The sequence below is a fragment of the Nicotiana tomentosiformis genome, chromosome 4, assembly GCF_000390325.3.
Source record: "Nicotiana tomentosiformis chromosome 4, ASM39032v3, whole genome shotgun sequence".
NCBI lineage: Eukaryota > Viridiplantae > Streptophyta > Magnoliopsida > Solanales > Solanaceae > Nicotiana > Nicotiana tomentosiformis.
In genome coordinates this window covers 62,401,068-62,426,031 of record NC_090815.1, presented here as the reverse complement: position 1 = coordinate 62,426,031, position 24,964 = coordinate 62,401,068, and the positions used below count along the sequence as shown (strand labels likewise).

General features: G+C 39.3%; 1 protein-coding gene and 1 long non-coding RNA gene across 4 annotated transcripts; both read left to right on the top strand.

The window, feature by feature from the left end:
* Positions 1-1,512: 1,512 nt before the first annotated feature.
* LOC104114937 (uncharacterized) lies at positions 1,513-5,165 on the top strand. 3 transcript variants are annotated; one of them, XR_011415769.1, is made up of 5 exons: positions 1,513-1,631; positions 1,720-1,783; positions 2,489-2,612; positions 2,703-2,766; positions 4,906-5,165. It is a non-coding gene; the product is annotated as an uncharacterized lncRNA (long non-coding RNA). The 3 variants fall into 3 exon arrangements; XR_011415770.1 differs by lacking the exon at positions 2,703-2,766; XR_011415768.1 differs by having other exon boundaries at positions 2,489-2,766.
* A 2,803-nt stretch (positions 5,166-7,968) lies between these two features.
* Positions 7,969-8,585, top strand: LOC138909795 (uncharacterized). Its single transcript, XM_070201010.1, has 2 exons — positions 7,969-8,053; positions 8,122-8,585. The coding sequence occupies exons 1-2, from the start codon at positions 7,969-7,971 to the stop codon at positions 8,583-8,585; spliced, it is 549 nt and encodes a 182-aa protein (XP_070057111.1).
* Positions 8,586-24,964: the final 16,379 nt, after the last annotated feature.

Here is a 24,964-nt window from a genome sequence, read left to right as displayed (position 1 = left end):
ATCTTATTGATTGTGCCTAAGTTTAATCTTTCGCTTGTTGCATTGTTTGAGTGAAAAATTATTAGATAGCACTTGAAAGAACATGAGACATGTTATCTTTTTGTTGGACTGTTTTGTGGCTACATTTCTTGTGGTGGCTGAAAATTATGGGAAATAATTTGATAATGTTATGGCTACTGTTGTTAAGCTTTTGTAGGAGTTACATAAGTTGATTGAAGAAGAAAACGTGAAAAATAAGTGATTGACGATAAAAGTTAAGGTGTTAGGTGTGTGGATTGTTTTAAAGATTATTCTTATGATGTTTTGGGCTGAAAACTATATGGTAAACATAAGTATAATATTATTGATATTGTAAGCATATTCATGAATAATAAATTGGATTCAAACTCAAATTTGTTGATCGTCAACCGAGCTTACCGCTCGTGTGAATTGTTAAACTGTTTTGAAAGGCTTATTATGAGTATTGTTGATGTTGTTTGCATGTTGTTGGTTGTTTTGACTTGTATGAAGTCGTATAAACAGGCGAGGTTCTGTTCGTTTTATCGTCGAATAAAGTGTGTCGTTCAAATGCGATAAGGTATGGCATTTGTATTGTGACGATAGTATTCTTCATTGCTTATAGACACAGAAGCTGCAGGTTATGTTAGCTTGAGGATTTGATGGGATATTATGAGGTATGTAAGGTCTTCCTTTCTTTTCGTTGGCATGATGCCGTAAGTTACATTTCCCTTATAAGGAATTCAAGGGGGCGAGTGTTTGTATACGTACTATTCCGACGATTAAGGTCCGTTCTTGAAATGGATTATGTTGGTCATAGTTTCGTGTATTCTTAAGGAGTAAATAGAGCCTTACGAAAGGTCCTTATCTTCTATATGTGACAAGACTTCGAGATGTCAATTAAAGATTATGTACGAATGGTCTAACGAACCAAAAACAATATAGTGTCTGTATAATGAGGGATAGGTTTACAGAATGATAAGAATTATCCGACCTAAAGAATTCCACGACTTCCAATACTTACATGCCTGTGTTCACGAAACTGATAAAGACCCAAGAACATAGTTACGTTGCTCTCAAGTTAAGTAAGGTTGATTATATATGTGTTACATCCCGTACTTCTATGATGTTGTATATTATGTAAATATCATGATAAGCATGATTTAAATGAGTTTAAAGTTATAATATGACTATTTATGATGCTTGGATGTAGAATATAAAGTTTGGGACAAATCAGATTTAAGTTGCGGAAAATCGACTAAGGATTTGCCTTGTAACAAAGCTTTTTGAGAAATTAATTTTGTGTGTTGTATGATGTCTTTTGGGGAAATATTATATACCAAATTTAAGTTCTTGGAATTTATTTTCCAACTCTCTTGACCGTTCTTTCATACGACGTCCGGATAAAGGGATATAAGCGTTAGAAGAAGGGCCAGTGAATCACACATGTGGTTGACTTTTCAACCTTACTATAAATAGAAGATTTAATCTTTTTTTCCTCATTTTTTAGAAAATTTACGCACAATCATAGCTTACATAGATCTCCAACAATTTCCTTAGGGTTTTGAAGAAATTCCATGATCCGCAACTCAAAATCATGAAGCGAACAGTTCAACGTGATCCTTACGACGCAGGTAAGACTTTGCGTCCTCCTTTCTCCTTATAAGTTGAATTTTGGAAAGATATTCATGGCTAATCAAGATTGTCACCTTTTTATTTTAGCTATATAAGCATAAGGAAGGGTGTGGATCAAAGGGAACAAGGTTTGAAACCAAGAACACAAGAGGTATGTAGGGTTTTCGTTTCGTTTTTGGCATGATTTGGTTTAGCTACGTTCTACCCTTTCTTCTTGATCCTTTAAGAGTTGCTCAAGGTAAATTTCAGCATGTATTGTATCTTTGTATAGTATTAAATTCTATATCTGAAGTATAGAAGAAATTAGTTTAGGTTGGAGCTTCAAAATACAACAAAAACAAAAAGGGCAAATCGTCCATTTGGCCTATGTTATCCGGATTTTCGTTTGTTCATTTCCTTTGATTTTTTTATGCATACCTAACCCCCATATGATCATAATAGTTTCATTTATGATTATATAAGCTTAATTATCATGTGTTGATTCTTATATTATTTCTAAATCATATTTAGACATTTATGTCACAGGTTAACCATTATGATTCGACATCACGTTTATAATTCCATTTTGTCGATTGTTTGACAATGTTGTGAATAAGTGGATCTCCTTTAGTTTGATGCTATCATCTTGGCCCGGTATCCATTCCCTTGTATATTGTGGCACTTGCTATTTTTTTGGGGATCATCCAGTTTTAGGGGAAACTTTGCTGAAATGTTTGGAAATTCGACGATTTGGACAAAGATTTTCTTGTGACTAAACTGATTCTAGAGGGATCCTAATGAGTTAATTAGCCTTAGTATCTCTTGTACTTACTCATTTTCTCCCTATTACTTGGTCTTCTTTTTCCTCATTTTCAAGAAAATTCACGCACAAGCAAGGATATGGAAGCTCTCCAACAAGTTCCTTAGGGTTTTGAAGCAAGTCCTTGATCCGCAACTCAAAATCAAGAAGCGAACACATCAATACGATCCTTATGACATATGTAAGACTTTTTCCGTCCTCCTTTCTCCTTATAACTCGAGTCTTGGAAAGAGCTTTGTGGCTTAACAAGATTTTAATCTCTGTATATTAGCTATATAAGAATTAGTAAGGGTGTGGATCAAAAGGAACAAGGTTTGGAAGCAAGAACAAAAGAGGTATGTTGGGTTTTCGTTTCATTTTCGGCATGATTTGGTTTAACTGTAACACCCCGAAAAATTTTGAAGTATTTCAGTGTAAAGCCCCGTAATTTTTGCAAGTTAATTCAAGGTTTCGTGGTGCCGGAGTAGGCTTAAATTTCGGACTTTTTGGATTGAACAATGCACCGGAAAGTAAAGGAAAATTTTTGGCAGAAAAGCGCATTTATGCGGCCGCATAATCACTCTGCGGACCGCATAATGGCGGCAGAGTGAAGCAGTAAGTTTGGCCAACTTGAGGTCCGTTTTGCAGTCGATTATACGACCGCATAATCGATATGCGGACCGCATATCGGTCGCATAACCCCTCTTGGGTTTTTATGGAGGGAGTTCTACGGTGCATTATGCGACCGTAGAACGAGGCCCCTGAGGGCTATTTCTGCGGTCACTTTGCGGACCGCATAACCATTATGCGGTCGCATATGCGACCGTAAACCTGTGTCAGGGCACCCATTTTCTTAATTTAAAACCCGACCCCCATTCCGTTAAAACACCCCTTTAGTCTATTTTGAAGCTCATTTCTAATATTTCTAGTATGAGAGAGAGAGGGTTCTAGAGGGAGGGCCTAATTTTCATCAATTGATCTTCAACCATCACTCAAAGCCTTGGAAATATTCAAGTAGAGCACCAAAATTCTTCACCCTAAAAGGTAAGGCTTCATCACCCCAGCTCTTAATTTCAAATATAGCTATAATGGGGTATTAGTGTGATACTTCATGGGTATGAGGGTGGTTCATCTTGCATGCATGTGATAAAGAGTGTGGGAAAAATAAAAAGTGAACTAGAACCATGAACGTTTTCCTAATTTTCGATTTAATTTTTATATTGCTAAAATAGATTGAGGTTGCTAAGTGTTCCGGATAATTGTAGAGTCTAAAGAAGCGCGATTGAGGTATGTTGGATAAACTTTCTCTCTTGGAATTGAATTCCATAATGTTTCTGTAAGTTTCAAAGTGTGGGTTACGTATTAAAAGGTTATGGCTTGAGTCGTGTTTCAATGAAAGATAGAATTGTCTAAAAGCTTTTGTACTAAATTCATGCCCATTAGTGGTTGCTTTAACTAATACTTTGATTTATAAATATATCCAGTGTGATTCGAGTTCTATATACTCATGTGTTGAAATTGTACATTGTCATTTCTGGGGGAGAGTATTTCAAGAGTAAATGGTGTATTGATTGTTTATGATTTTTCATGTGTGTTTCTATTGTTGGTTGGTATGCTTCATTCTTTGGGAAGAAACCATTTGTGTTTGAAGTTTCCATTTCAAATGGATTTGAAGTATATGATTTTTAAAATATCCTATATGTTGATACTTAATGGTGATCTTTGAAATTGAAAGAGGTGAAAGTGTGGTATATGAAATACGGCCATTGTGCCAGGAATAAAGAATCTTGTGAATGGCCTAATGAGCCAAGGAAGTATTGTCGTTGTGAATGACTGGAAATACTAATGAGAATTCATATAATGTGAAAGATGTTGAGGTGAGTACAATTGTATTTATGATATTTCTGTTTGCAAATCAAATCAAAACTATTTTTGGGAGCATCATTAGCAATACCGAGGAAGGGTGGGTCATAAGGCCCACACCTGAAACTACATGTGCCAGTGTAGGGTTGATTGTGATATTAATCCCCTTAATTGGGATGAAACTGGAACCTTTGTGGATTGAAAAAGTCAACCCGCACGGCATATGTGGGAAGGCGGCCTAGCTGATCAGGTGGAGATCAGACGCCATATTGCCCATATGGTGGTACTACTCTTGGTAACAACTTTCTTTCGCATCACATGTCAAACCACATTGTTCGTGGGGAGATGGCCTAGCCGATCGGGCGTGATCGGACTCCGTGCTAACAAAGACGGTGGTATATCAGTGCTAATGATCTCCCAACCAAAATTATATATGAAGTTTGTATTTTGAAAATTATTATGTTTTAACAGGACGTTTGGATATTGTTGATTGTGACTTGATGTTTCTATGTGTTGCCTTTTCTTATATGGGCATTCTATTTTGAAAGAGGATTTTTAGCTATACATACTAGTACTATTCGACAGTACTAACGTCCCTTTTATCGGGGGCGCTGCATCTTTAATGGATGTAGGTGGTTCTTCAGCAGGCGGCATTGATCAGTGATAGCGGTACACTCTTTCAGCTGATTTGGTGAGCCCCACTTCATTTCGGGGTCATGTATCTTTTGCTTCTCATGTATAGTGTTTTGAGGTATAACCGGGGCCTTATTGCCGGCATTTTCATGTTACTCTTCTATTGTATTTAGAGGCTCCGTAGACAGGTTGTGGGTTATGATTGATGTTGGGAATTGAACTAGAAATGTTGGTACTTGGAAATTATGTTTTTCATTAATTCTATAAACTCGTAATGTTTTGGAAATTATGAATGAAGCTACTAATGGGAATGAAAAGGAAGTTGTTAATAAAATCTTTTTAGTGATTGATTAATGGGGTACATCTCCTCTTTATTCATGGATGAGTTTGGGTAGAAGTAAGTCTAATAGGCTTGCTCGGCCGGGTTCTCTCGGTTGAGCGCCGGCCGCGCTCCCTGAGTTTGGGGTATGACATTAACTACGTTCTAGCCTTTATTCTTGATTTTATTGAGTTGTTCAAGGGAAAAATCAGCATTTATTGTATCCTTGTATAGTATTCAACTCCATATGTGAAGTATGGAAGAAACTAAATTAGGTTGGAACTTCAAAACACAACAAAAAAAAAGAAGGGGTGAATCACCCATTTGGTCTATGCTATCCGAACTTCTGTTTGTTCCGTTCCTTTAATGTTTATGTGTATACCTAACCCCAATATGATCCTAATAGCTTCATTTAAGATTATATAAGCTTAATTACCGCATTTCCATCATAGATTCAACATGAGAAATTCTGGTGGGTGATTCTACAGTCCACTTCGGGGCAACATAACTAGTCTGTGGACCGCAGACCTACCGCATACCAATTCTGTGGTGCATTCTGCGATCACAGAGTTGAATTCAGAGGGTCCAATTTGTATTTTTATAACCCGACCCTATTTTAATAAATAGACTTAAGGGACTATTTTTGAAGGGAAATTCTGATATTTTAAGAGAGAGAGGGGGTGCGGGGGGGGGGGGGGGAACTAGAGAGAGAAGGAGGAGCTCCAAAACCTTCAATTTCAATTCCTTGCTCAAGTCTTGGACAATTCACAAGGAAAGCTTGCCAAATTTTCTACTAAAGAGATAAGGTTCTAGCCCTAGCCTTCAATTTCGAAATTGAGCTGGGAATATGTAATGGAGAAAGTGGTTCTTGAGAATAGGAGTTAGTTAATTATGTATACATGTTCCAATGAAGGTTGTAGGGAGGTTGTGGAACCTATAGGGGTGACCTATTGAAGTGGGGATGGATTGTGGGGTGAAGGAAGATCACCATAGGACCATATAGTCGAATTTGCATACCTAGTGCTTGATGAAATGCTTAAATGAGCTAAACCCATGAACCTCTTCCTAATTATGGTTCAATTTTGTCATGTCTCTAATAGATTGAAGTCGCTAGATTTCTCGAAACGTTGTAATAGTTTAAGGAAAGCTCAAGCGAGGTATGTTGGCTAAACCTTTCTCATAGAATTGAATTCCATGATGTCCTCATAAGTTTCAAGTGCGGTTGGCCCAAGTTCTTATTTTCTCATGATCCGAGCCATTCCTAATATATTCAGTTATTCCAAATAAGCATTGTGTCGAAAATTATATGCTCAAAATGTGTTCCAATTGCTCCTATCACATTATGCTCAAAATGTGTTCCAGTTATTCAAGTATGGTATATGTCTCAAAATGCTATGACTTCAATTCATGTTTCAAATGCAAGATTTATTATGCCTTATTCTTGGAAGGAAAACTCCATATGTTCAGAACTCCTATTGCTCATATGCATATTTGGAGTCTTGATTATATATACCCTTATTGTGATAGTCAATGATGATGCTTGAAAGCGAAAGAAGTGAGTATGAGATATAAATGCGGCCATCGCGCCAAGAATGAAAATTACACTTGTGGCCAATAGTGCCATTGAAGTAAAAGGAAGTGTGGAAATTTATGAAATGAGATGTAACTCCTTTATATAATAAATGTTTTGGGAGCATCGTTTAGTCACCGAGGAAGGGTAGGTTGAAATAACCTAACCCCGAAACTCTTGGGTGAGACGGCTTAGCCGATCAGGCCAATATCGGAATCCATGCTAAAAGCAGGGTGGTGTATCAGTATTAAAGATCTCCCAACTTAAAAATATTGCTATTTACTTGAAAATTTATATTACCCTTAACTTGACGCTTTAATATTGTTTGAGGTTCTCATTGATTCGATGTTTCTTTCTCCTTGTACTGTTACTCGTTTCATTAAGAGGGTGTTTAGTATTACATACCTGTAATATTCCATATATTCTAACGACCCTTTTGTCGAGGGCGCTACATCTTTAATGGATGCAGGTGGTTCCACAGCAGGCGGCATCGATCAATGATAGCGGTACATCCTCTTTTCAGCTGGCTTGGTGAGCCCCACTTTATATTGGGGTCTTGTGTCTTTTGTTCCTTATGTATATTCTTTTGAGGTATAGCTGGGGCCTTTTTGTCAGCACCATCACATTACTCCTTTGTATCAATTAGAGGCTCCGTAGACATAGTGTGGGTTGTATCTTGATTTTGGAAAGTCAAACTACAAATGTTGTATATGTATCGTAGGTTTCCCCTTCTAAACTATGAATACGTAATGTGTTTTGGGAATTGTAAATGAAGTAACTAATGGTAATGAAATTGGTGTTGTTTATGAAATTCTCTCATTGTCTAACGAATAGTAAGCATCTTCGCTTTATTCATGAGTAAGGTCGGGTAGAAGGCATCAAGTAGGCTTTCTTGACTGGGATATCTCGGTTGAGCATCGGTCGCACTCCCCAAGGTTGGGGCGTGACAATCTTGGTATCAGAGCCTACGATTTTAAAGTGTCCTAGGATATCTCGGATCCGTGTCTAGTATAATCCTTCTTATCGGTGTGTTGTCGACCACATCTATAATTAGGAGGTTACTTGGGCATTTAGGAATGTCACCCTTCTTTGATATTCTAGATCGTGCGATAGAGCTTGATTATGAGACTGTTCCTTTCTATTTAACTCATGCATTGTTTTACTTTTCAGTATATGGTACCTAAGAAGAAGGCAAGAATTGGCCAAAGAGCCAATGCCACCCTAGGAGTGGCAATTGATCCTATACCTGATGATGTGGGTGAGCACCCAAGGGGTGAGGATAATCCCCTAGACATAACACCGCCTGATTCTACTACTCCTGCTCAGACTGCACCATTTCCTACCCTGCTGAGGGGGTAACGATTTCTCCTCCAACTGATACACCGGTTCCACCTCTAGCCTCAGCTTCTGGTTCCATTGTTTTTGATGGGGACCTTAGAGGAGCCATACAGATGTTGGCTCAGATAGTCTTTTCCCAGGCCCATAGATTGAATGTTGCACCTACTTCTTTTAGCCAGCCAGGGGTTTTTGCTAGCTCCAGAGTGAACATGTTTCTACAGTTGGATCCTCCAGTATTTACGGGCACTAATCCCGAAGAGGATCCCTGGGTCTTTATTGATGAGATGCACAAGACTCTCCGAGTTATGTGTGCTACAGAGACGGAAGCAGTGGAGTTGGCCTCCTACCGCCTGAAAGAGGTGCCATATTCTTGGTTTGAGCTATGTGAGGAGTCCCGTGAGGAGGGGAGCCCTCCGTCAAGGTGGAGTGAGTTTTTTCGATACCTTCATTGATCATTTCTTGCCTGTCGAGACTAAGGCAGCCCATGCCTCCGAGTTTGAGAGCCTGAAACAAGGTAGCATGAGTGTGTGGGATTACCATATGAGATTCGTGTGCCTGTCCAAGTATGCCTTTTACATGTTGCCCACTATGGAGGTAAGGGTGCACTGGTTTGTGCAGGGCCTCCTCCCGTTGATTATTAATGAGGCTACTACAGCTGCCTTGAACTGTGATATGAACTATGGGAAGATGGTGGCATTTGCTCAAGCTACAGAGACCTGCAAATTGAAGAATAGAATGGAGCTAGAGGCTATCAAGAAGGCCCAGTCTGCGGGCAACTTTGGTTGTTCTTCTAGTAGTGGTAGTGGTGGAAGATTAGTGTTTAGGGGAGGGTCATCCGGGCCATCCCAGTCCTTTGCTCTTTCTTCAATTAGTGCACCGCCATCAAGGCCCAGTCAGCAACAGTGGAGCCTCTTCAAGCCTAGTCAGGGCAACAGGGGATCCTACCAGCAGGGTCAGCCTGATGGGAGATTCCAGTAGCAATGGAGGCCCCCATGCCCTAGGTGTGGGAAGATGCATTTAGGTGCCTACTACATGGACCTACCCATATGCTATGGGTGTGGTATTAGAGGTCACATTCAGAGGGATTGCCGCTCGTCCCGCCAGAGTGTGGGAAGGGGTATGGCACAGCCATCCAGTTCTGCAGCTACTACATTTGCAGCACCGCCTCCAGCTCGAGGCACTCCAGCACCCGCAGAGCGTGATAAAGCTAGGGGTGGTGCACAGAGCTCGGGATGTACTTCAGAGGCTTCTCCAGATGTTGTCACATGTATATTGACTGTCCAACCTCATGATGTTTATGCTCTCATAGTTCCTGGCTCCACTTTATCATATGTCACTCCTTATGTTGCTCTGGAATTTGGGATAGAACTGGAATAGCGTCACGAGCCGTTCTCTGTATCTACTCCAGTTGGTGAGCCTATTGTGGCAGCGTGGGTTTATAGGGATTGTTTTGTCACGGTGCATGGTCGATACACCATGGACGATCTCATTGAATGGGGATGGACTGGATTTATTCATGTTTTTCCAAGCTTGGTTGCAGAACCAGAACCGTTAGGTTTGAATTTCTAAATGAGCCAGTCATTGAATGGAAAGGGGATGATGTAGTGCCGAAGTGTAGGTTTATTTCTTACCTTAAGGCTGCAAAGATGATCAAAAAGGGGTGTATTTACCATTTGGTCAGGGTGACGAACACCGATGTTGAGGTACCTACACTTAAGTTCATGCCAGTTATGAGTGAATTTCCGGAGGTCTTTCCTGATGAGCTCCTTGGGATCCCATCATATAGGGAGATTAATTTTGGGATCAATGTGATGTCAGGCACGCAACCTATATTTATTCCACCCTAGAGAATGGCACCGGCAGAATTGAAGGAACTAAGGAGCAGTTGAAGGATTTGCTAGAGAAGGGTTTTATCCGTCCGAGTATGTCGCCTTGGGGTGCACCAGTTCTCTTTGTAAGAAAGAAAGATGGGTCACTGAGCATGTGTATTGACTATCTTCAGCTTAACAAGGTCACGATCAAGAATAAGTACCCACTGCCATGGATAGATGGCTTGTTTAATCAATTACAAGGTGCTAAGTATTTCTCCAAGATTGACTTAAGATCAGGGTATCACCAATTGAAGATCAGGGAGAAGGATATTCCAAAAACAGCTTTCCGGACCCGATATGGGCAATTTGAATTTTTGGTGATGTCTTTTGGGCTAACGAATGCCCCGGCAGCTTTCATGGATCTTATGAACCGCGTCTTCAAGCCTTTCCTCGACTCTTTCGTGATAGTGTTCATTGACGACATTCTTGTATATTCACAAAGTCAAGAGGACCATGCCGACCATGTCAGGGCAGTTCTGCAGACTCTATATCAGCACAAGTTGCATGCAAAGTTAAGTGTGAATATTTTGGCTTGAATCTGTCACATTCTTGGGTCATGACATCTCTAGTGAAGAAATCAAGATTGATCCTTAGAAGATCGCAGCTGTGAAGAATGGGCCTAGGCCTACAACCCCAACGGAGATTCGTAGTTTCTTGGGCTTAGCTGGGTATTACAGGAGGTTTGTGGAGGCGTTCTCTACTCTTGCCTCTCCATTGACTAAACTGATGCAGATGCAGTTAAGTTCCAATGGTCAGACGCTTGCGGAAATAGCTTCCAAGAGTTGAACACAAGATTGACTACGGCTCCGGTGTTGACCTTACTAGAGGGTACATATGGGTTTGTTGTATATTGTGATGCTTTAAGGATCGGACTTGTATGTGTATTGATGCAACATGACAAGGTGACTGCTTATGCTTCTAGGCAAATCAAGAATCATGAGAAGAACTATCCAACACATGAGCTAGAGCTTGCGGCGGTGGTGTTTGCACTGAATATTTGGTGTCATTATGTGTATGGGGTCCATGTGGATATATTCACGGACCATAAGAGCCTTCAATATATTTTCAAGAAGAAGGAATTGAATCTGAGGCAGAGAAGATGGCATGAGTTACTCAAGGATTACAACATCGATATCCTATATCATCTGGGGAAGGCTAATGTTGTGGCGGATGCTCTTAGCCGGAAATTCATGAGTAGTTTGGCTCACTTGGAGGCACATCAAAGGCCATTGTCCGAGGAAGTTCGCTGGTAGGCTAGTTTGGGAGTTCGTTTTGCGGACTCTAGTGAAGGAGGGGTGATCGTGCAAAATAGGGCTGAATCATCACTTGTAATGGAAGTCAAGGAGAAGTAGTACGACAATCCGTTGTTCGCACAGTTAATGGAGGGGATTCATAAATATAAGACCATGGCTTTTATCTTGGCATGGATGATGGTACACTAAGGTAGCAAGGGCGATTATGTGTTCCAAATGTAGATGGTCTCTGGGAACGAATCATGACCGAGGCTCAAAATTCCAGGTATTCCGTGCACCCATGCTCTACAAAGATGTATCATGATTTTAAGGAAGTCTACTTGTGGAGAGACATGAAGAGGAATGTAGCGAACTTTGTGGCAAGATGTCCAAATTGTCAACAAGTGAAGGCTGAACACCAAAGGCCCGGTGGGTTGGCCTAGAACATAGAAATTCCAATGTGGAAGTGGGGGATGATCAATATGTACTTTTTACTGGGACTACCTCGCACGCCTCATAAACTTGACTTGATTTGGGTGATTGTGGACCGACTCACGAAATCAGCACATTTCTTACCTGTTAAGAATACTTACATAGCAGAATAATATGCTCAGTTGTATATCAAGGAAATAGCCAGGTTGCATGGCACTCCAGTTTCTATCGTCTCTGATCCCTGGGCACAGTTCACACCAAACTTTTGGAAGAAATTTTGGCAAGGTTTGGGTACTCAGGTGAATCTTAGTGTAGCCTTTCATCTATAGACAGACGAACTATTCAGACGCTTGAGGATATGTTGCGCGCTTATGTTCTTGACTTTAAGGGTAGCTGGGATGATCATTTGTCGGTCATAGAATTTTCTAACAACAACAGTTATCATGCTAGCATTCAGATGGCACCGTTTGAAGCTTTATATGGTAGGAGATGTAGATCTTCCATTAGTTGGTTGGAGGTTGGGAAAGCAGAACTGATAGGCCCAAACCTCGTAAACCAAGATATGGAGAAGGTTAAAATCATTAAGGAATGGTTGAAAACTGCCCAGTCGCCAAAATTCCTATTTGAATGTGCGTCGCAGAGATTTGGAGTTAAAGGAGGATGATTGGGTGTTCTTGAAGGTTTCTCCCATGAATGGTATAATGCGATCTGGGAAGAAATGGAAATTGAGTCCAAGGTATATCGGACCGTACATAATCATTCAGAGGGTTGGACAGGTGGCTTACAAGCTCGAGCTACCACCAGAGATGTCGTTAGTACACTCGGTGCTTCATATATCAATGTTGAAGAAGGTAGTTGGAGATCTGGCGCTCATTATTCTACTAGAGGCTATTGAGATTAATGAAGAATTGACTTATGAGGAGATTTCGATTTCCATTCTTGATAGGCAGGTTCGAAAGCTGAGGAATAAAGAGATTGCCTCCGTGAAAGTGTTATAGCGAAACCAACATGTGGAAGAGGCCACCTGGGAGGGCGAGGAAGAGATGAAGAAGAAATACCGTAATTTGTTTGTATGACTAGGTAGTTGTGTTTTGAAAGAATGATTAAGAGCTTACTTTCTATAAATTATGTTCAACTTGTACAGTTATGTTAAAGATGCTCCTTTTTGGTAATATAATGTTTACGACGTTATGGTTGATGTTGTTTTCATATTGTGAAAGAGATGACTTGGGAAGCTGAGAAGGATATAAGAGCCAGCTATTCGCATCTCTTCACTACTCCAGGTATGCTTATGTATACTTCGGTCCACATTCGAGGACGAATGTTTTTTTGGGGGGGGGGGGGGGGATTGTTACACACCATACTTCTGTGACGCCGTATACTGTGTAAATTACTTGCTAAGAATTATTTAAAATATTTTAATGTCATAATTGACTATATATGATGTTTTTGATAATGCCTTGTAACGAAGCTTTTTGAGCAATTAATTTTGTGTGTTACATGAAGTCATTTGTTACACCCCATATTTTCGTACGTAAGAGTACGTCGTAAATCAGTTGATCTAAGCTCAGAAATGAGATCATTTTTGAAAGTACACAAGGTAAGTTAATCATGTTACCTTGGAGGTTACAAATCTTTAAGATCATGGATAACAAGTACCAAGAGGGTTGAAAGACTTAGAATCTAAACAAACTGAAGAAAATAAGTTTCGTCGAAAGTCGACAAGCTGGGAATATTATAACATATGCTCTTGGGATAAGAATAAGGTGCTTAACATGATAAGGAGGTTATGTTATGAGTTATTTTAGTCATATGATAGTCATGTATTAGATTTTGAATTCAAGCGAGTTGTAGAACAAAAGTTGGCAAAGGTCATCACAAGTTACATTCATAAATAAGCTGAGAATTAGGTCAAATGTAGCTGCGATTTTCTCCCAATATACTTGGAATTTGTTACACCCTGTGCATCGCAAGGTGACGTATAATGAATATGAGACTTGTTAATCATGATTTAAATGAGTGTAAATTCATAATATGACTATATATAATGTTTGGATAAAAAATATAATGTTTGGGAAAAATTGAATTTAAGTTGCGGAAATAACCGACTAAGGATTTGCCGTGTAATGAAGAATTTTGAGTAATACATTTCGTGTGTTATATGAGGTCTTTTTGGGACATATTATATACCAAATTGAAGGTCTTGGAATATAATTTTCAAGTCTCTTAACCGTTCATTCATACGACATCCAGATAAAAAGGTATATAAGCGTCAGAAGAAGGGCCAATGCTAGGGAGCCAAGCTAGCACCTCGTTGACTTTTCAAAAGTGGATATATATATCCCTTATGTCGTCTCTTTATTCATTTTTACACAGGCCAAGAACAAAATAAGACCATAAAATTACCCTTAATCTCTCTACAAGGGTTTCAAAGAAGATTAACATCCCGGGTACGAAATCAGGAAGCAATAACATTAGAACGATCCCTACAACATAAGTATCGCTATATCGCCTCTCTTTTTCTTAGTAGTTTGAGTTTTGGAAGGTAATTCATAGTTAGGAAAATGTCTACTTTCTGTATTTAAGCTTTTAAATATTGAGGAAGGTTTATAAATTCATTTTCTAATAGTTAGAACTCACGGGACAGTGATCAGAAGCTGTGAGTTCGATTTATTCCACATTTATTGGACTGTTTTGTAGTCCACTCGTGTTGGCCTCTTGTTATGCTGATTTATGGAGTTTTGAAGGATAAAGGGCATGGAGAAACTCCACATTTGGTAGGGTAGTGGTCTGGTCGCTCGTCGTTGCAGTTATAGGCTAATTAATAACTTGTTGATTGGTTGTGTTATGGTATATTTGGGGTTTTTGTTGTATTAAAGGTCTCGAATGGTAGTTAGGTTGTTTTTGAGATGCTGATTGTATTGTGTTTGTATCTCGCCTATAGTAGGCTTGAGGGAGTAGTAAAATCAGGGAAAATGCTGCCTGTTTTATTTTAGAATCGAGTTATCATTTGAGATACGTGATATACTAGCTCCATCTAAGTTGTACATGTATTTATTTGTTATAGGGTTGGCGCGCTAGTTGCCATAAGCTTGTTGTTGAGTTTCATTGACGATTTGAGGTATGTTATGGCTATCCCTTCTTTCCTTTTGGCATGATCCATATGATACCACGAAACGAGCAATAACGCAACTTTCAGAAATAACTCTATTCTTAGAAGTACCAGGGCTGCCTATGTTCTTGATTCCCCATATGTCCTATTATTATATCATATGTTCATGGGTCTTAGAAAATACATAAGTGATAAAGTTTATTTAATGATATTAACCAAAGAATATTGATCGTATGACATCTCGAGAGATCTTATTGACTTACTTCTTATGCATTGCACTCATTTATACATGTAGGTTGACCCATGTTCAGATGGCGTTATATACACGTATATTATATGTATATGGGGTATAGGGAAAGGTTATGGCGTTATATACGCACCACCACCTGATCAGCTGGTATACATTGATGATTTCGCCCACAGAGAACGAGATGATATGATGGGATACCCTCAGAGGCTTGATGATGTTATGTACGCATATATCTATGCAAGATATGACATTTATACACATATGCATGACATTATAAATGTTTCATGATTCACAGAGCTATTCAGACTTACAAGTTGAGTTCTTTACTCTATGTTTATTTCATGTCTTTTATATATTGCTTTTATGCCTTACACACTCGGTACATTATTCGTACTGACATCCCTTTGGCCTGGGTACACTGTGTTTCATGACCGCAAGTCCCGATAGATAGGTTGACAGTACTCCTAGTAGGCTATCAGCTTAGCGGAAGGTGTTGGTGTACTCTACTTGCTCCGCAGTTGCCTATTTGGTCAGTTGATTTGGACATGTATTGATTGGTATGGCGGGGCCCTTTCCTGACCTTTATGACGTTTATGTACTCGTAGAGGCTTGTAGACAGATGTCATGTATATGGATACTTGTATGGCCTTGTCGGCCTATGTTTGAGTGTACAAATGATCATGTCGGTCTTATAGGCCCATATGTCACATGTATAAGTTTGTATTCCATGTTGGGTCGTCCTATGTCAAGTATTCTCTTAATTTTAATTCTGGTTATCTCATGACGACCTTTCCGGCTCATTTACCCCTGATAGTATGATAAGAAGGATACGTTATGTTGGTACTCGGTTGAGTTAGGCACGGGCTGCCCGTCGCGGCCCTTTGGTTTGGGTTGTGAGAAAAGTGGTATTAAAGCAGTTCTATCCTAGGGAGTCTACAAGTCGTGTCTAGTAGAGCCTTGTTTATGGGTGTGTTGCACCACACTTATAAGCAGGAGGCTACAGGGCATTTAGGACTGTCACTCTTTCTTCTTACTCTAGATCTTGTGGTAGAGCTCAGTTGTAAGAATTCAAACTCAAAATTCTACTTTATTCGTAATACAACGATACCTACATCCACAAAGACAGTATGTAAGAGATTAAATGTGGTTGTGGAAAAGTTAAGTTGGAGGAACTCGATTTTGCATCATGCTTATGAAGAGTAAGTGTGAGGTCTTCAGCAGATCATGTGTGTACTAAGACATGTAATATCTATCCACCCATATGGTTTAGCGCAATGAGAGAATCACAAGGTTGATACAAGTTTCAACAAGTAAAAGAAGCAAGGTGAAGAACGGTACGAGGTAGCCAGTTAGTGAAGATTATTAGTATTTACAATTCAGTCAGAGAAATATAAGCATTCTGAGCTACTTTCAATAGTAATAGAGATATATACAATTGGCCACACCAATCTCAGTTATGTCCTATGGGAGCTAACAAATATAGTTTAATAGAAGGATAGGATATCAGGATCCAACTGGGGTTAGAGTAACCCAAAATAGTGGATGGATTGTTATCATTAGCTAACATTTCCAAAGGTTAGTGCAGATGTGGTAATAGATCTCCTTGTGAGACACCCAGATGGTTCAATCTAGAATAGTACAGTTAGATGTGAATACTAGAATGTTCAAAAATTTCAGAAGATAGGCTGTAGAATCCTAGAAGGGATAAATATTTACCTTAGTATGACTCCCGCCCCTAGTAAAAAAAATAGAGAATGTTAGGCATCCCGAAGAGCCAATAAGATGAAGCATGGGGAGCTAAATGTGAAAGAACGTTTTGTCGAACTTTTCATAATAAAGTGATAGACAGAAATATTAGCCGGAGAATAAGAAAAGAGTAAATGAAGCATTATGAGTAAGATGTGATAAATGGGTGAGAACGATAAATCAAAATATGACAGAATGACAGAGTCTATCGTCAAGTGAAGGAAAAGACAAAAGGTAACAGGCCTTGAGACAGTAAAAGAGTATATGCTAAAGGTCATATCCTCATCTCGAGAAATGAGTTGGTGACTCCAACGTTATTACCAGAAGGCTAAGTTAGACCCCCTATAGTAACAAAAATTAGTATGGTCTAGAAAACAAGATAAAACCGAACATGAATTAGGGACCGGATGATTTGATAACAGTCGACATCATGACGATTTCAGAGATCGCGTTCTGACAATAATAAAATGAACAACAGAAGAAAACCTTTAAAGGTCATTTATGAAGACGCTTCCCTAAAACAAGCATTGTGAGCAGAGTTAAGCTTAAAGGACTAAGTGTGCCAGTTACACTAGGTGTCACCCTCATGAGTAAGAAATTTTGTTATACTTGGTACAGAAGGGTTACCACAAGGCGAGTAAGACTCAGTGAAGAAGAGGTGAAAAGATGCAAAAGATGAAGAGAGGGGAAGATGGTGTGATATGGTATTAAGTAGGAGTTATATGATTCGGGTAACTACGGAATAGTAAGGGAAGAATGTGGTAAAAAGGCGAAAGGAATGAGATTACATTTATTTAGATTATACAGATATGTTATGACTCCAGAACATTATGCAAGCACCACACTGGGGAGAGGCAGTAAGGGTTCCAGCACTAGATGTTATTGAAAAATAAGTGCAAATGAACACTTGATACATAAGGAGCCAATGCGAGAGGTAAGTTAAGAAAAAGGACATACCCCAAGAAAGATTATGCGGAATATAGATATGAGAATGGACCAACGAGTAGTTAGTAGTTGAATCAGGAAGAGCCTAGTTATGGCTAGACAAGAGGATACAGACAAATCAGCAGATTGTGCGAGATAAACATAGTGAACCCCAACATAGTGAATTCAGTCTCGTAGATATGACGTCGTAATTCTTGAGAAATATTCAGATAGGAGTTAGGGTAATTAAAGGTACCGTATAAGTGTTACAAAAATAAAGAGAGTGCTACTAGGAAGACAGTCAAAAATTTCAGTTCAGAAGCAACCCTACGAGCATAAGAGCGCAGAGGTAAGTAACTACGGATAATTATAGGCGAGCAAAAACATCAAAAATTCCGTCAGGTATATGATATAATAAGCTCGCAGCTTTACAAGAGTCAGAGGGTCTCCCCTAAGTACTACAACGAAAGACTAGCTGAGGAAATAAAGAAGAAGGCTTTAACTTAAGCATAGTAACTTGAAGAAGAACTGGTCTTATAGCAACAGTCTAATTACAATCTTGTATACACTCCATAAGAAAGTGGCACCTATCGTGGCTAATGAACAAAAAGAATCAATGGTGATATTTGAGATCATATGAGTTATAGGAAATTTCAGTATTCCTGGACAATAAGATAAGCCAAGTATTCATGCAACAAGTGGCAGGATGACCAGTAAAAGTAGTTGCTTACATTTAAAGACAACTGAGAAGGCACAAAAGGAAATCTATGGTGCTATAAAGTTAAAGGAAAGCTGCGAGTAGTATAAATAGATATGTGTAGGTCGCAAGCTAAAGTATCGTAGAGTGACAAGGTTTTAGGTAGATAAGAGTAAGGATAAGAAAAGGCGAGTGAGCAAGTGACGAGAATAGGTAAGTCCTCGGGATTAAACCCATCAGAAAAAAAGAGCTGATGGTTTTCGTAAGTTATAGAAATCTCGGTATATCCCTAATGAACTCAAAGGAGTCTAAGTCTAAGAGCAATTAGAAGAGATGAAATGCTGCCCTGGTAGTAGAATAAGGGTGTAATTGTGATTGATAAGAGGATGACGTTTAGGCCTTTGATTGAGTAATGATTTTAAGAAAATGGATTTCATATATTGCACGAGATTAGAATACCCCCATAACATGATTCACGTAGGGATACTATGAAATACAATTATTGAAGTATAGTATCATCCCTATGTGGATTAGGAAAATCACATCAGATGTTCCCCGATGAGACGTGAGCCCTAGTGACAAGGTATTACGTAAGAGGTTTCAAGTTATCAGTTGTAGATTATAGATTAATATTAAGGTGAATCGACAATAGAGGGATAGATATTCCAAAGTATGAGATGAGATCAGGCCTTCATTAGTAAGATGAACGGTAATGAGGAAGCATTAAATGACTTAGATTTATACATATATGATAAACAATGAGAGAGTAACCTAGAGTTGCGGTAAGAATAAACTGAAGTAAGAGTTATGGTATAGTATGGAGGAAAAAGGAGATAAGAGTCGCATAGGCACTTACAAGGTCAGAGTCATACATGCTGCATGATAGAAGGTAGCAATAGTTACGAGATTCAAAGGATTTCGGCCACAAGTCATGGTGTGAGAAAGAGGCCTAAAGGGGGGAATGCGGGCCTTTGAATTTATTCAAAGAACAATTGACTAGATGGCGAGGACAGTATTAAAGTATTCGGAAGAGATATAGGTTATGAGACTGATAAGCACATCGGTCAACATTCGAGGACGAATGTTCCAAAGGGGGGAATGATGTTACACCCCATGTTTTAACGTATAAGTACGTCGTAAGACATTTGATGTAAGCTCGGAAATGAGATCATTTTTGAAAATACATAAGGTAAGTTAATCATATTACCTTAGAGGTTACAAATTTGTAAGATCATGGGTAACAAGTACCAAGAGGGTTGAAAGACTTAGAAGCTAAACAAACTGAAGAAAATATGTTTCGTCAAAAGTCGACAAATTGGGAATATTATAACATATGCTCTTGGGATAAGAATATGGTGCTTAACATGATATGTAGGTTATGTTATAAGTTATTTATGTCGTATGATAGTCGTTATTATGTTTTGAAGTCAAGCGAGTTGTGGAACAAAAGTTGGCAAAGGTCATCACAAGTTAAATTCATAAATGAGCTGAAAATTAGGTCAAATGTAGCTGCGATTTTATCCCAATAGACTTGGAATTTGTTACACCCTGTGCATCCCAAGGTGACATATAATGAAAATGAGACTTATTAATCATGATTTAAAAGAGTTTAAAGACATAATATGACTATATAGGATGTTTGGATATAAAATATAAAGTTAGGGAAAAATCAGATTTAGGTTGCGGAAAGAACCGACTAAGGATTTGCCTTGTAATGAAGCTTTTTGAGCAATATATTTAGTGTACTATATGAGGTCTTTTTGGGACATATTATATACCAAATAGAAGGTCTTGTAATATAGTTTCCAAGGCTCTTAACCGTTCATTCATACGACATCCGAATAAAAAGATATAAGCGTCGGAAGAAAGGCCAATGCTAGGGTGCCAAGCTAGCACCTCTTTGACTTTTCAAAAGTGGATATATATATCCCTTATGTCGTCTATTTATTTATTTTTACACAGATTATGACAAAAATAATACCATAAACGTACCCTTAAGCTCTCTACAAGGGTTTCAAAGAAGATTAACATCCCGGGTACGAAATCATGAAGCGATAACATTAGAACAATCCCTACGACGTAAGTATCACTATATCGCCTCTCGTTTTCTTTGTAGTTTGAGTTTTGGAAGGTAATTAATAGTTAAGAAAATGTCTACTTTCTGTATTTAAGCTTTTAAATATCAAGGAAGGTTGATAAATTCATTTTTTAATAGTTAGAACTCACGAGACGGTGATCAGAAGCCATGAGTTTGATTTATTCCACTTTTAGTGGACTATTTTATAGTCCACTCATGTTGGCCTCTTGTGCTGCTGATTTGTGGAGTTTAGAAGGATAAAGTGCGTGGATAAATGCCACATGTGGTAGGGTAGTGGGTTGGCCGCTCGTCGTTGCAGTTTCAGGCTAATTGATAACTTGTTGATTGGGTGTGTTATTGTATATTTGGGGAGTTTTTTCTATTGAAGGTCCTGAATTGTAGTTAGGTTGTTTTTGAGTTGCTGATCGTATTATGTATGTATCTCACCTATAGTAGGCTTGAGGGAGTAGTTAAATCAGGGGAAATGCTGCTTGTTTTATTTTAGAATCGAGTTATCGTTTGAGATACGTGATATACTAGCGCCATCTGAGTTGTACATGTATTTCTTTGTTATAGGTTGGTGCGCTAGTTGTCATAAGCTTGTTATTGAGTTTCATTGATGACTTGAGGTATGTTAAGGCTATCCCTTCTTTCCTTTTAGCATGATCCATATGATACAACGAAACGAGCAAACACGCCAGTTTTACAAATGTCTCTATTCTTAGAAGTACTAGGGTTGCCTATGTTCTTGATTCCCTGTATGTCCTATTATTATATCATCTGTTCATGGGTCTCAGAAAATACATAAGTGATAATGTTTATTTCGTGATATTAACTGATGAATAGTGATCTTATGACATCCTGAGAGATCTTATTGACTTACTTCTTATACATTGCATTCATTTATACATGTATATTGATCCATGACCAGATGGCATTATATACGCGTATAGTATATGTATATGTGGTATGGGGAAAGGTTATGACATTATATACGCACCACCACCTGATCAGCTGGTTTACATTGATGATTTTGCCCACAGAGGCTGAGATGATATGATGGGATGCTCTCAGAGGCTTGATGATGTTATGTACGCATATACCTATGCATGATATGACATTTATACATCTATGCATGACATTATAAATGTTTCATGATTCACAGAGCTATTTAGACTTACAGGTTGAGTTCTTTACTCCATGTTTCTTTCATGTCTTTTATATACTGCTTTAATGCCTTACATACTCGGTAAATTATTCATACTGACGTCCCTTTTGTCTGAGGATGCTGCGTTTCATGCCCGCATGTCCCGATAGACAGGTTGACAATCCTCCTAGTAGGCTATCAGCTCAGCGGAAGCTGTTGGTGCAGTCCACTTGCTCCGGAGTTGCCTATTTGGTCAGTATGATTTGGACATGTATTGATTGGTATGGTGGGGCCCTTTCTCAACCTTTATGACGTTTATGTACTCTTAGAGGCTTGTAGACAGATGTCTTGTATATGGATTCGGCCTATGTTTTGAGTGTACAAATGATCATGTCGGCCTTATAGGCCTATATGTCACATGTATAAGTTTGTATTTCATGTTGGGTCATCCTATGTCGAGTATTTTCTTATGTTTAATTGATGTTATCTCATGACGGCCTTTTCAGCTCATTTACCCATGATAGTATGATAAGAAGGATACGTTATGTTGGTACTCGATTGAGTTAGGCACCGGGTGCACCTCGCGGCCCTCCGATTTGGGTTGTAACATCATTTGGAGACATATTATAAACCAAAATGAAGGTCTTGGAATTTAGTTTCCAACGATCTTGACCATTCAGTCATACAACGTCTGGATAAAGAGATATGAGCGTCGGAAGAAGGGACGGAGAAGCACACATGTGGTTGACTTTTAAACCTTACTATAAATAGAAGACTTAGTTTTCTTTTTCATAATTTTCAAGAACATCCACGGACAAACAGAGCTATGGAAGCTCTCCAACAAGTGCCTTCGGGTTTTGAAGCAATTGCATGATCCGTAACTCAAAAATAAGAAGCGAACACATCAACACGATCCTTACGACATAAGTAAGACTTTGCCGTCCTCCTTTCTCCTTATAATTCGAGTCTTGGAATGATATTTGTGGATAAGAAAGATTTTAACCTCTGTATATTAGCTTTATAAGAATAAGCAAGGGTGTGGATCAAAGGGAAAAAGGTTTGGGAGCAAGAAGAAAAGAGGTATGTTGGGTTTTCGTTTCGTTTTCGGCATGATTTAGTTTAACTATGTTCTATCCATTCTTCTTGATTTTTTAAGAGTTGTTCAAGGGAAAATTCAGCATTTATTTTATCCTTGTATAGTATTCAACTCCATATGTGAAGTATGGAAGAATCTAATTTAGGTTGGAACTTCAAAACACAACAAAAACAAAAAGGGTGAATCACCCATTTGGCCTATGCCATCCAGACATCCGTTTATTCCGTTCCTTTGATTTTTTTATGTATACCTAACCCCTACATTATCCTAATAGATTCATTTAAGATTATATAAACTTACTTATTGTAAGGCCCCATAAACTTTTACCTAGAACCCAGGGTTTCGTGGTGCCAGGGTAGGCTAATGTGTTTGAGGGTTGTAGATGATCTTCGCGGCGAGATACGGAATATTTGGGTTGTATAATACGTTGGGGAGTTGGAAGAATAGTTTTTGCAGAACATGGTATTTCTGCAGTCCACTATGCGACCACAGAACCCTACACGGATTGCAGATCTATTGCAGAGTGCAACAAAAGCAAAGCCAATTTTTGGAGGTCATTTTGTGGTCAATTATGCGACCGCATAATCATTTTGCGGGCTGCACTTCCATCGCAGATTCAACATGAGAAATTTCAGAGGGTGATTCAGCGATCCACTTCACGGCCGCATAACTGGTCTGCGACAACTTAACCCGACAGCCTAGTTTTGGAGGGTGATTTCGTGGTCCCTTGTGCAGATCGCATACCTGTCCTGCGACCGCATATTTGAATTCGGAGGACCCATTTTGTATTTTTATAACCCGACCCTATTTTAAAAAAAAGACTTAAGGGACCATTATTTCCTCCATTTGTGTTTCCTTTATGTTCTTAAGCTATATTATGATATACCGGGTTAGTTGGTTCGGGCCCGGAGTGGTTTCAGAGTGAAATGAGACACTTAGTCTATTATTTATAACCTTAGGTTGGAAAAGTCAACCGGATGTTGACCTATGTGTAAACGATTTTGAATTTGAATTCTGATGGTTCTGTTTGCTCCGTTAGGTGATTTTGGACTTAGGAGTGTGTTCGGAATGTGATTTGGAGGTCCATGGTAGAATTATGCTTGAATTGGCGAAATTTGGAAATTTGGCGATTTCGGCCGGTAGTGAAAAATTTGATATCGGGGTCGGAATGGAATTCCGGAAGTTGGAGTAGGTTTGTAGTGTCATTTGTGATATGTGTGCAAAATTTGAGGTCATTCGGACGTGGTTTGGTTGGTTTCAGCATCGGTTGCCGAATTTGGAAATTTAGAAGTTCTTAGGCTGAATACGAGGGTAATTTGATGATTTGATGTTGTTTTGAGTGATTCGAAGGTTCTACTAAGTTTGTATGTCTATATATGACTTCTTGGTATTTTTGGTTGAGGTCCCGAGGGCCTCGGGGTGATTCCGAGTGGTTAACGGATTTGTCGAAGTTGGAAAATATAGCTGAAGCTGCTGCTACTGCTATTATCGCACCTGCGGAAGAAAGAGTCGCAGGTCCAAGGCTGCTAGTGTGCATGGGGAGTTCGCGGGTGCGGGCAATGCTGGACTAGGCAGGTTGCGCATGTGCGAGTTGGAGGTCACATCTGCGAGCCCGCAGGTGCGAAACCTGGGGCGCAAATGCGGAAAGGGGGATGTTGGGCAGGCTTCGCAAAAGCGAAGTATAAGCGCGCAGATGCGCTTGCGCAGGCGCGAGAATTTGCTGCGCAGATGGGGAAAAATGTGAGGCCAAGGCTGGAGCGCAGGCGCGAATGATTTGGCCGCACCTGCGAGCCCGCATGTGCGAGGCCTGAAGCGCAGATGCGGAAGCTGGGGAATTTAGTGGAGTTCGCAGATGCGGCGCCTTGACCGCAGGTGCGGTCCCGCAGACGTGGGAAAAGAGCCCGCAGGTGCGAAAACCTGGGCAGAAACCATAAATAGAACACTTCGCGAATTTGGTTCATTTCCACCATTTTCAAGTCGGTTTGTGGAGCTTTTGGAGTGCTTTACGAAGGGTAATTCAAGGGCTATCAATGAGGTAAGTTGCTTGAGCCCTAATACTTGTATAAATGGTGATTTTCCATTGTTTAATCATCGTATTTAGTGAAAATGAGGGGTTAGGGCTTGAAATTTTTAAGAGTTTAATTTAAAGATTTGAAGGACCAAACGATGTCGAATTTTGATGAATTTGGTATGGTTAGACTCGTGAGTGAATGAGCTTTCTAGTTTTGTAAATTTTGTCGGATTTCG

Bases quoted from the DNA above. Each gene is read 5' to 3' on its own strand.
- LOC138909795 (XM_070201010.1), top strand. From the start codon at position 7,969: ATGGTACCTAAGAAGAAGGCAAGAATTGGCCAAAGAGCCAATGCCACC. The intron at 8,054-8,121 runs GTGAGCACCCAA...ACTCCTGCTCAG, and splicing joins TCCTATACCTGATGATGTGG to ACTGCACCATTTCCTACCCT.